Source organism: Lithobates pipiens, unplaced genomic scaffold, assembly GCF_037356315.1.
Source record: "Lithobates pipiens isolate NorthernLeopardFrog02 unplaced genomic scaffold, aLitPip1_a1.2 Scaffold_22, whole genome shotgun sequence".
Lineage (NCBI taxonomy): Eukaryota > Metazoa > Chordata > Amphibia > Anura > Ranidae > Lithobates > Lithobates pipiens.
The window spans coordinates 316,355,946-316,368,758 of NW_027507784.1; the positions used below are offsets into that span (position 1 = coordinate 316,355,946).

The following is a 12,813-nucleotide window of genomic DNA, read 5'->3' on the forward strand; positions in this document are numbered from 1 at the left end:
TGGTCAGTAAAGATGTATAATTCCAAGATAAGTGAGCAGCGTAGTTATCTGAAGCATAGTACACAGGTAATCCAGGTCCAGCAGAAGCTGTGTGAAACAGATTAGAGATGCTTCATCCAGAAAAACATTGATAAAACTGTAGGAGCGACATACAGCGCCAAAACCTGATCCTCGTTGTCATTGTCACACGTCAGACTGTCACATTTGTCATATCCTCCCATCACTCTTCCTTATATCTGTCCTCCAGGGGGATGCCACAAGGTCAGAAGCAGATGAGGACAAAGTCTCTACCAACTTCGATGAAGAACTGGAAAAGCTGAAAGATCTCCGAGCTGCAGGTAGTTTAACTTATCATGATACAGAGAAACTCTGCCAGGCATGGCCTGTATTGAAAAAACACCAGACAATTAACCCTCATATAGTTTTCTGAAAGAAAAAAAAATATGATTTTTATCGCAACTTATAGTTGGTCAGGAAACAGATTGAAGTTTGAACTTTTGTTTCTACCTATGACCATTTTATCTAGTTGGTCTAAACAAGGAAAAAAGACTAGACTCAGTGATACTTTCCTACAAGTCAGAGCAGTGTAGTATAGTGAGAGGCCACAAAACACATAGTTATGAAGAATGTTGATTATTGGCCTTGAACTTAGTTCTCCCATTGCCAGAACTGGACGACAATGGGTTAGCTGGTAGGGGTGCATTGGCTATTAGTACCTAAGTATAAACTAAATTTTCAGGTAGCTAAATTGGTCACACCTGAAAAACTAACCCTGTCCTACCCCCTGAATTGAATTATTAACCTTAACCAAAAACCTTAACCCAAGCCTAACCCTTGGTCTAACCATTAAACTGACCCTACCGCTAAAGCCCTACAGGCCAACTGAAGCCACAGAAATAAATATACATTGTACTGACAATCTCCATTTTCATTAACTTATCTCTATTTATTAGTACAGCAGTTTTGCAGGGAGTCTAAATAAATACTCTTTAATCAGTACGTTTATGTTTAACCGTTTTGGGAAAGTTTAATCACTGGGTTAGTACCACTTTAAATACATTTGGTCGGATGTTTTCCCACACTGCAATAGCTTTCATAATCCTGTTGAAGCTAATCATTTTAGTTGAATCATTTATCTTCTTGTCTACAGAGGTTAAGATGTACTCACTTGCAGTGACTCCCAATGGTCACCTCGACCCTCGTTGTTCAATGCCACCTCCAATTATCATGCGCACGGCTGCTACACCAATGCCCACGCCCAAGAGCTCTCCGTGTATGGACTCTGTACACACCTTTGTGGATTCCAGAAGGGGAAGCAACGCGTCCATCGATCCATCCAACTGTGATCAGAAGTCTTTGGTGAGTTCTTCTTCTTCTGCCTGACTTTAAGAGATTGTCCCATGTTCTGAACACTTGGGAGACAGACCTGTTTGCCATGTGCATCCCTCTCACAAAAAAGTTGGATGTTACATTTTAAGGCAAAGCTGCTGTTGTGTTTTTTTTTTTTTCTGGTAGCCATCTAGAAATACACTATATAGCCAAAATTGTGTGGGCAGCCCTCCAAAATATTTTAGGTGCACAAAGACAAGCCTACAAAGATGTGTCCCATAAAGTCCCTGTACGCTGCCTCGCTTTCAGTGGATGGAGTACCAATAGACTATAGAGAACTGTAGTCTCATTAACAGATCACGTCCCACTTAATGAAGTAAAACAACTAGAGCAAAGGAGAGATATTTGGTTATGTTCTCCTTAGCCCTATTTTCCATAAGGCCCCTGCTACACATTACTGTAGGATTCTGGACATTTCCAAAGGTCTTCCAGCTTCTTCACATATGACATGTCACAGATCATACTGCATGTGCCTTCAAGCATATTTGTATTTGACATTTTTCTCCATTATATATTACTTCAGTAAGTTTCAATTGTGCAGAGACTTAGCTACAATTAAGACTGAATTCCAGCCACCACTTAAAACCATCCCAGAGTATTTTTTTATAAAAAAAAGAAGCCCCAGCCAGTGTTGAAAATAAAATAAGTATGCTACAAAAAAATTGCCTACTCTGTCCCACTTCAGTCTTCCTAGTTGAATGACACCCAGGATACATGAACCCAAAAGACTGAGGACATACTGTAAGTGCAGGGTGGATCTGCCACCCAAGGGTCCCCCTACATCCATAATGTAATGATGCACACCAGCACCGCTCTCTGCATCATGAAAGACTGTCCCCTGCTGGAAAATATCAGAAGAAAAACAGAACCCTAAGCATCATGTGACCAGTCTGAAGACTTCAGAAAATGGTAAGTATAAAAAAATTATAAAACACTGCCAGGGAAGGGTTTCCAGGAGGGAAAAGTGGGAGACTGGAGGAGAAACCTGAAGCCCAGAGATGTGCTTTAATACAGTTATTTATGCTTCTAAACTAATTAAATGTTATATTAAATAGAGCTTGTATAAGTACTTGAATCTGTTTTAATATCAGTCTCCTGGGAGTGGTAGTACTAGAAGCCAATCAGGCTCTCTTTTATAAACATTTGCTGACAGGAGCAGAAAGCAGAGTGAGCAGCCTCTGAGTTATAAAAAGCAGAGGGTGCAACCCCTGGCGTATGCTGAACACTGAAGAATTTTCACAAAAATCCAAAATAGCAAATGTTATATCTGGGTATAAGTGCAGCACAAACAGAAATAGTCCAGAAAGTTGATAAAACAGCAAATCCCAGAATGAATTTTTTAATAACGTATTGAGAGTAAGTCCAGAGAGTTAATGGACAACAGGTCCCAGAAAACCTTCACCAGTGATGATAAAATCCACAATAGGTGACAGTCCCTCCACCTCCGGTCTTATTTTCTACTCTCACCTCAGGGCATGGACTCCTGAATTAACAGGTAGTCATGCAAGCAGATCCCAATACTCAATGGGTTAAAATGGATCACACACTTGTTTCCAGACTCCTCAAAAGCTCAATATGGGCATCAGACCATAAATGATGTCCATGCCCTGAGGTAAGTGTAGAAAATAAGACTGGAGGTGGAGGGACTGTCACCTATTGTGGATTTTATCATCACTGGTGAAAGTTTTCTAGGACCTGTTGTCCATTAACTCTCTGGACTTACTCTCAATACATTATTAAAAAATTCATTCTGGGATTTGCTGTTTTTCCTGTTTTATCAACTTTCTGGGCTATTTCTGTTTGCGTTGCACTTATACCCTGATATTACATTTGCTATTTTAGAGTTGATGAGTTATCCGCGTGTTGCTGCTCCTTTTTTGTGCAATCAGCAGGCTGGAGGTGGGGAGGTGACACCTCCATATTCCTTGAGTCTAACAGAAAAGGAGCTGGGCTGCCTGGTAGAGGAGTATGTATTGTAACAGTGTATTTAGCTTTTGTCCTTGAGTTTAGCTTTAAGAGACAAGCCGTGCTGTATAAAAGCAAATAAGGTACTGTGGACTTTGTATAAATTTACTCTGTGGATTAGCAGTAGGCTAATCATGTTCAGAATGTTGAGTTTCTGTTAGTGCTGCAAGTAACTTACGATATCATCTGTCTTTAGGCCAGCATCCGTAGTTCCCCTTGCGCCCCGTGGGGCACATATAGCAACTGGGGAAGCCGCCGTTCTAGCTGGAACAGTTTAGGCCGGGCCCCAAGCATCAAGAAAAGGAACCAGTCAGGGGAGAGGGAGTCCTTACTCTCTGGAGAAGGAAAGGGCAGCACAGACGATGACTCTGACGACTGCAAGTCCAGCTCTGTTCCCAGGATATCTCTCCACCGCCGGGCAGGATCTTTGGACACCCGTGGCTCCTTGGACATCCCGGAGCTTCTCCAAGTACCCACCCTGCGCCACTCGCTCAGCGTCAACCCTCTGGCTATGGTGCCTGCGGACTACCAAGACTGCAATGGCAAAATGGTGCATGTGCCCAGCGACTTGTTTGTCAGGATGGAGAAACACAAAGAGGACCCCATCGACTATGAAGATGACATTGAGGACGTAAGTTCATCGTTTCCCTTGCTCCTGTGTACAGAGCAATACTGAGACCTCTGGTGTCTAAATCCTGTTGTCTTCTGGTCTCTCGACCGTTGTTGTTTTTGATTTGAAGACACAATAGAAGTCAATCCTGGCTCCCAGGAGAAGGCAGTCACATTGTCCCGACTAAGCTTGGCGTATTTAATTATGGCTTGGTAAATGATCCGTCTGGGAAGAGGAAGACATGGAGCTATATACAGTCATTGTCTTAATCTTTGCATAGTGTACTTACAGCTGCAGTATCCCAGCAACTAATTAATACTCATTGATTTTTCAGTTACAGGAAAAACAGGGCAATTAAGTTTTATACCTCCAGCTCTATCACATTTTACTAATTAATCACAACATTGCAATAACGAGAGCCGTTCTCAACATTGCATTTCCTGGGTCTTTTCATAACAGTCTTATGCTCTACAAAGTTTCCCGTGGTTCATATGCAGATTTTGTGCTAAATGAGAATTAAAATTGTATTTTATACCAGCTTGGGAACTGTTCGAAGCATTAAAACAAGGAGGGAAAAGATTGTTAAATACTAGATAAATGTTATTTGGTTGCCTAAGACAGCTCAGGGGCAATCGTAGGGTTTGGATAGAAAAGGATAGAAAAGGATTGTACTTTTCATTTATGACCTGTTAATGGGGCCCCAAAGCACATCCATGCAGCAAACATGACCCACAGTGCACTATAATATATACATCAGTATTTAAAGTATATGTAAGCCCTCACTTTGTAAAACAACGCATTCTGTTTAAAAAAGAAATGAAAGACAAAACGTGTGTATTGCCTTTAAAAAACATTATAAATACCCCCCCCCCCCCCTCTTTTTTTTCTAAGTGAACATATTCCTTCTGTTCTTAGCTACATAGAGAGGTGGAGGAGGTGAACAGCAGCACACTGGTCTTCCCAGTGAATGGCTGTGCAGGGGGGGTGTCAGGACAAGTCTGATCATTGGAGGAGAGCAGGCTGAGTTCTCAGCACAGCCAGGGTACTGATCAGGCTGTGTTCTCTAGTGTGGTTAGTTTTTATAGGGAAGCAGAGGGACTGGCAGGAAAACCAGGGATTTCACACAAAGGAAGCAATGCAACAGGATATTTTTTCATACAAGTACCTGCTATAAAAGGCACATATCAGGAATATGAAATGTTGGATTTACATATTCTTTAAATACCTGCAGTGCCTAGGAGTAAAAGGCTATGTAAATTAGGAAATGGATGAGCACACACAAAAAACATACCAGCATGTCCTTAAAGCAGTAGTAAAGCGCTGCAATAAAAAAACCTTCCCCTGAAAAAATTTAGCATAACTAGCACATTATGAAATACTTACCTTAAAATGAAGCCCTCCAGCAGCGCACCGCTAAGAGGGCTTCCATCTTCCCCTAGTCTTCCTTCTGGGTTTGCGGACTCCAGCTGTGTGATTGGCCAGAGCCACGGTGTCATGATTCCCTTGCATACCCGCAGGAGCCCTCGGTTACAGCATAGTGCTTTGAGGGTATAGCGTGGTATGCCGGACCTTCAGAGCGAATGACGTCACGACTGCATCCAGGGTGCATATCTCCTAATCAGTGTACGTTTAGGAGATATTCCTTTTACCTACAGGTAAGCCTTATTATAGTCTTACCTGTAGGTAAAAATCACAAAGCGGACTTTACTATTGCTTCAAAGTCCAACTTCCAGGTGCTTCGCTCCAAATTTTCTTCAGCCCTCCTTTGGACGTATTTATACTTTTTTTTCATTTTCCTTTTCTAAGCTCATCGTGTGACTTTTTTATTTTTGCTTCTTGTCCGGGCTGGGCATTACCTACTCATTCAGAGAGCCACACTGACATCAGCACCACCCTGCACCAGTACACTGTAAACAAAAGGTGCCATAGTGAGGCCCCTCAGGGTTAGGGGCACTGACACCCTGCTCAATCGGTGTCATGTAATCGGTAGACTAAGGGCATTTTATGACCAAGAAGAGGTACCGCAAGGGACAGATCCAGAATATGAACATTGCAGCCAGAGCTTTTTTTTTTTTTTTTTTTAATCGCTCCTGGGAGGGGGCATTTTTAAAAATGTAAAGTTTAAAGTGAGTTTGGAATTAAAATAGACCAAATATTGTGACCCAAATAATTTTTGCAGCCCCTCTTCCTCAAGAAAATGTATGGCATAATTACTTGTGGCTGGGTCATTGTTAATGTGCAGCTCTTGTACGCCCTGAGCAGAGGATAGTTTTAGCCTCTGAGTTTGATGCCTAGCCCGCTCGGTCCTTGTTTTCATTTTACAGTATACACCAGGTAGATATATAAGAAAATATGCCTACACTACATTGGCCCTGGGCAGGTTAGACAATGGATATATTTTTATTACATTGATCTACCTTTGAACCATCTCTCCCACCATACTCTAGGTATAAGGACACAAGCGTTTATAGACCCACCACAAGTATACAGCAAGTAGTAACTGAACCCTGATTGAGAAAGGAGTAGAGCCCTAAATATGATCCACTGCATGTTCTATATAGAAATTAGTTCCCTTATTTTAAAGATGTCTTCATTGAAATGAAGTCCTTTTGAGTAAAAAAAAAAAAGTATTTTTGTGTCCTAATTTCTATAAAATGTTTGAATATTAACAAAAGCATATTCTAATGCCAGTCTTTTGTCATAAATTGTAGAGTTTCTGTTTCCGTCTCCGCAAGACCCTGGAGCCTTACAAACCCAAATGGTGCAAAACCCATGAAGACTGGTCTCTCTACATGTTTTCACCTCAAAACCAGTAAGAATTATTTTTTAACTAATGTTACAGATCAGCGGCAACATAACGCTGCTGTGAACACCCTAACATCACCCGTTTACATAACCAAGCAGATTCTACCGGTGGGGAACTGGAAAAAAGATACCCAGACTAGACTCGAGATAAATTATACGTTGCACTGGTGGCCCAAGGTTGGGATTCTTCACCAGACATCATAGTGGGACTTGCATTCAGTGATAAGTGGTGGACAGTATGTAATTACCTGCTTTCCGTTCACACCTGCAAACACAGCAATCCAGCACCAACTTCCTTTGCAGACATGTCATGTAACCAAATTCTGAGAACCACAAAAGAAGCTGGTACTTGAAGATGGGAAAAGGTTTGTCCCAATAAATCATATTCTATAGGAACACCCACTTTGTACCATGACCTTCAATCAATAAGGCACCATGGCACAATTTGTGTGGTACACTTTCTTTGGCCCACATAAATCTATCCCCACCATGAAAGGGCAAAGTGGTTGTACTTGCCTCCTAAGGCCAAAAGTTCCAAAACCATCCCCTACCTTTTACTTTCCTGTATGACATATGACGTTGGTTATCTGCCATTTTCTGCAACACTGCCTTCCACTGCTATCTTACAAAATGACTTCTACTGTTGACTCAAATGCATCTCCCATTAGACTGTAAGCTCTTAGGAGCAGGGCCCTCTTAACCCTCTTTTACTTTACTGTTTTGCAACACTGTTAACCTATATATCATAAAGTGCTGCACAAACTGTTGGCACTATATAAATCCTGTATAATAATCTCCCCAAATATTAAAAGACTTTCCAAAATTCTCCCACTGTTGAAATTACAGAATAGTGAAAACATAAAATTTTAGAATATCTGTTTTTTATAACCTAGAGATACTTTAAGGAGATCAGCTCAGTAGTTTTGTTTGCCGTTTTTAAAAACATTGACCACCTTATACATTACCATCTACTGTATCTCCGCTATGTTATTCTGCAACGTTGCTATCTTATACAACACCTGCAATTCCATAAGTGGGATTGATTTACTAAAGGAATAGGGCATGTTGCCTTTTAAAGTGCATTTTCACTTAGTTTAGTGAATGAGGTAATATTGCACTGACTGCAGTCATCTAATCATGAACAAACGAAGATCCATTTTTTTTTTACATTTTCCTTTAACATGATTGGATATTCTTTGCAAAGTTCACTTTGCAAAATAAGTGAAAATTCACTTTGAAAGGGAATATGCCCTACTCCTTTTGTAAATCAGTGTGTGTGAGTCAGATGTAAAAGTCCAGATGTGTACTATTCTGAGCAGAAAAATGGTTGCACACCGTTGAGCTCAGCATTTAATAAAATCTTATTGTCCAGGAGAACATGCACATAGAAGCCTTTCTTGGAAGGTCCCAGGTTGGACTTCTTTGTGCATGTTCTCCAGATCAATAAAGTTTTAATGATCTCTGTGATCTTTGATGAGCAATCGCTTTTTTGCTTTGGATGATGTTTGGAGAGCATGGATGAGCTCCATCCGATGCCTGTTCCTGTGTCCCCAGACACCAACTTTAGCAAGAGACCTTGGGAGCGCCAACCTTTTCTTCTCTTTGTGTATTATCCTGGTTGGTGTTCTGTCTTTTCTCAATACCCACTGTCTCAATTATCATCTTCTGTATAACTAGTCCCCCATTACCACGTATGTAGCTCACCATCTCCACCACCATGCTCTAGATTAATGATAAACCCCAGTTCACATTTATGTCTCTTTCCTTAGGTTTCGTGTGATGTGCCAAAAAATCATTGCCCACAAGATGTTTGACCACGTGGTTCTTGTTTTCATCTTTCTGAACTGCATAACCATTGCCCTGGAACGGCCTGATATCGGCCCAAACAGCCTGGTGGGTTCACTAAAGCAATATATATTTTGTTGCCGTTACTTGATAGCCTCCAAGGTCTATGTGATAAGTATGGTGTTGTGTTGAGTCTTGATAGCACAGTCAACAACAGCAATCATGTACTGCAGATGTGCTCAACCTTTTGAAGAGTGAGGGCCACTTAAGTGATTTGGTAACCGGTCGTGGGCCACAATGAAATGCAGTGGTTCAGAATTTCCAAATATTATATGTTGAATAGCATAATGAAGATTTCAAAGAACAATCAGGATCATCGTTTTCTGTGGGACCAATACCCGTTGGATGTTTACGCACTATTACATCTTGCAGGTGTGGTGCACTTTCTGAAAGCACACCAAAACTTCTGCACTCAGGAGTTTTGGTGCTTTTTCAGACAGTGCACCAAACCCACAAAATATAAGAGAAGTCTATGGCTTAGTGCAGCTAACCTACAGGAAAGCCACAGGTGCACTGCCCTGCACCTGCAGATCAGTGTGAAAGCAGCCTAATAGTTCTTAACACTTTTATAGGTGCTAATATGCCCATTGCAAAAGCTATTATGCCCAGCATATGTGTTTAATACACTGACCTTCTTTTCTTCTTGCAGCTGCTGCTGGCATCACTCACCCAGCTGCTAGAAAGGATTAGTGGCAGAGTGCATTTGGTATCGCTCTGCCTGGGACTGTAGCTGGCAGTACAGAGGAAGCATAGGCTTATGCGGCTCCTGTTCCGTCCGCTGCTGCCTGCTTCCTCCGCTGCCGGCACCTGCTCACCACACTTTGATGTTCTGGAATGGTGGGTTGGCAAGCCCAGATTGCGATTAACAGGTTGCCGACCCTGGGCATGCGCTGGTTTGAGGTCACATTCCACATCAGAGGCCCACAGGTTGAGCACCCCTGTTCTACTGTAACACTGTTTATATCCAGTGTTGCCATTGTTCAGCGTCCTGGCCGTGCCTCCACATTAGAGCTAAATAGACTTTTATGGGGCTATGTCTCAAGGCCAGAGACAATCACAGATGATCCCATAGAAGTCTAAGGGACTGTAGTGCGCATGTTTGGCCAGGATAGTAATGACTTGCAGACATTAATGCATGCTACCATGCTTTCCATTAAGGCAGCCCATGCATTATGTATGGGCTGCCAACGCACCACAATGAATGAAAACACTCATGTGACCCTTTTTTTAACAACGCAGCCCACGACATCGTGCAGCATATATATTTAACTTTTTATACGAACGCGCTTAAAGTTTCATTTTAAATGATATGGCTCGAGGGTTGGTGAAGACACAGGGAGAGAGCTGAAGAGATTACAGTGACAGAAAGACTTAGTAATTATAAATTCGACTCTCGGATATTACCGGGATCTGGTGATTAGTGGTAATGAGAGGAATTACTACTTCACAGAAAATTGTCTCTATTCAGCTGTCTGTCAGGATGGCTAGCAGAAGGAAATGCGTAGGACTTATGTCTTCTAGATCATTGTGGAATGGTTTTAGATCAGAATAGAACATTCCAGAAGGGCAGACAAGGTGAAGAAGTTTAAAGTTGAACTCCAGGCCGATATAAAAGACACAAATGAATGCAGCTTTGTATTCATTAATTCATCATTAAACAAACATTTGTTGTTTTTTTTTTTTTTTACACAAGTGGTGTAAATACCTGAATTTGATCTGGTATTATGCTGCGTACACACGACCGGACTTTTCGACAGCAAAGGTCCGACGGAACAAATCCGTTGGACAATTCGATCATGTGTGGGCTCCATGCTGTCCAAAAATATGACGGATTTTAGAAATAGAACATGTTTCAAATTTTTCCGCCAGACCCAGTTCCTATGGAGAAATCCGCTTGTATGTATGCTAGTCCAACGGACAAAAAACAACGCTACGGCAGCTATTGGCTCCTGGCCATGAACTTCCTTATTCTAGTCCAGTCATACAGCATCACGTTCGAATCCGTCGGACTTTGGTGTGATTGTGTGTGGCCAAGTCTGTTCATTTGGAAAGTCCATCGGAACTCTGCCAAAAGTCTGTTGGGAAGACTGTCGGATCTAGTCTGCCGGAAAGTCTGGTCGTGTGTACGCGGCATTAGTCTCTTGCAGTACAGTAGACTCTCAATGGGAGGGACAGCAGGCGTAGCATCAGTTGTGCTTCAATGTGAGGTGCATACTAATGGGAGGAGAGAGTAGAGTGATGGAGAGATGAGCTCATTAGTCTGCCGCTTTTCCTTTGACTATCTAGTCACAGGCTGGGGGAGGGACAAGACCTATAATTGCAACAGAGGAAAATCAGGTCTCCTCCCCTGCTAGACAGAGCTATGTAAATATCAGAACTTGATGGATAGAAATACACAGGGCTAACGATACGCTACCTCTCCATGTAACTGAGCTATGTGTGACCTACAGTTTATGGTAATGTTATTTCATATTTATTTCCATATTTTGACTTTCTGCAATAGGTTGATGACACTTTTGAGTTTAATGTCTTTGGTAAACTGTTGCTCTATTTGATAGAGCCTGCTCACCAGGCTAGGTATACTTTACATTCTTGTATTATGTTAAAACTCTGAAATAAAAACTTTTGAAAGAGAAATACACAGGGCTTTTTTCTCAGAGAACAGGTGCAGGAACTCAACCCCAGGGGGTGCAGGATAGCATGCCTCTGCGAATGGTGGGTGGGGCAAAATTGCACCAAGAGTGGTAAGGTCTCAGAGGGGCTTTAAATACCAGAGGTGTGCTAAATACAGAGTGCAGAGTTCAGAAATGTGCTAAATACAGAGTGCAAAGTTCAGGAATGTGCTACATACAGAGTGCAGGGTTCAGGAATGTGCTACGTACAGAGCGCAGGGTTCAGAAATGTGCTACGTACAGAGTGCAGGGTTCAGGGATGTGCTACATACAGAGTGCAGGGTTCAGGAGTGCGCTATGTACAGAGCACATGTTTCAGAAGTGTGCTACATACAGAGTGCATGCTTCAGGAGTGCAGTACACACAGAGTGCAGGGTTCAGGAGTGCATTACGTGCAGCATGCATGGTTCACAATTCTGCTATGTATAGACTGCAGATTTCAGGAGAGTTCTGCATACAGAGTGGAAGGTTCAGGAGTGTGCTACATACAGAATGCAGGGTTTAGGCCTGTGCTAGGTACAGGGTGCAGGTTATAAGAGCCTGTGATGTACAGAGTGCAGAGTTCAGGAGTGTGCAGTGTACAGATTGCACCTCCTGGATGCCCGGGTCTAGCAATGCCATTGGTGGCCCCCCTGAAAATTATTCCAGCTGCGCCCGGGGAGGGTTCAGTGCAGCCACCTGAAGAGTTACACTGTCACGTCTAAATAAATAAACTTCTGTGGCTTCTGTGTTTAAAAGTGACTGTAGTGAACGGAAAGCACAGGGCTAGCTCTACACTACAAGGAGATCAAAGAAATCTTCTGGAGTGTAAAAGCCACCTACCTTAGAACATCAACATTGTTATCTTAGATAAGATAACAATACCAATGTAATAACCTTACAGGTCTAGCGTTATTTTTGTTTCCCTTTCCATGACTATTATATTCTGACAGCCTCTGACACTCGCAGCTATCAGAATACCCAAATAGCTGGATGCAGTCACTGTTTAGCTGACAGTTTTTCCCCAGGTGTACAAAAAAGTGGCAACCACCCCAATCTATAACTGGCATTTGCAGCAAGGTGCACATGGAAAGGCAACGCACATCACAAACAAACAAAAGATTTCCCAGCATATTTACCAACCAGCCTGCAAAACACCCAAATTAGCCCTGTCTAACAGTTTATGTTAAAATCACAGGGTTTTGTTTGCATACATGTATATAATGCAGTCCTAACTCTAAATTTCCAGAGCCTCCATAGTAGAAGCAAATATAAGAATGGGTAGATTAAGGGCGGGTAAGCCCACCCCTCCTTAAATGAACAGGAACACAAGTGACAACCAGCAATAGCACAATGCCAGAGAATGCACCAAATTCATCCAACTGTACAGAAAAAGTGGCAACCACCCCCCCACCAGCACTTACCAGCCAGCATGCAAAACAACAAAACTGGCCCTGTCTAACAGGTTTCCCCAAGGCTCCTTTGGTTCTTTAGCCAAGGTTTTTCAAGCTGCGTGGTACCTATTGCGAAAATTGCATCTAATTCAGT

At 42.2% G+C, this 12,813-nt stretch overlaps 1 protein-coding gene across 3 annotated transcripts in view; it reads left to right on the forward strand.

The window, feature by feature from the left end:
• Positions 1 to 12,813, forward strand: part of CACNA1H (calcium voltage-gated channel subunit alpha1 H) — a 364,555-nt gene that overhangs the window by 236,388 nt on the left and 115,354 nt on the right. For all 3 annotated transcript variants that reach the window (XM_077449411.1, XM_077449413.1, XM_077449412.1), the window contains exons 13-17: positions 248 to 338; positions 1,151 to 1,359; positions 3,551 to 3,985; positions 6,676 to 6,776; positions 8,539 to 8,662. In XM_077449411.1, coding sequence (XP_077305537.1) covers positions 248 to 338; positions 1,151 to 1,359; positions 3,551 to 3,985; positions 6,676 to 6,776; positions 8,539 to 8,662 — 960 coding nt within the window. The remainder of the gene's footprint in view (positions 1 to 247; positions 339 to 1,150; positions 1,360 to 3,550; positions 3,986 to 6,675; positions 6,777 to 8,538; positions 8,663 to 12,813) is intronic.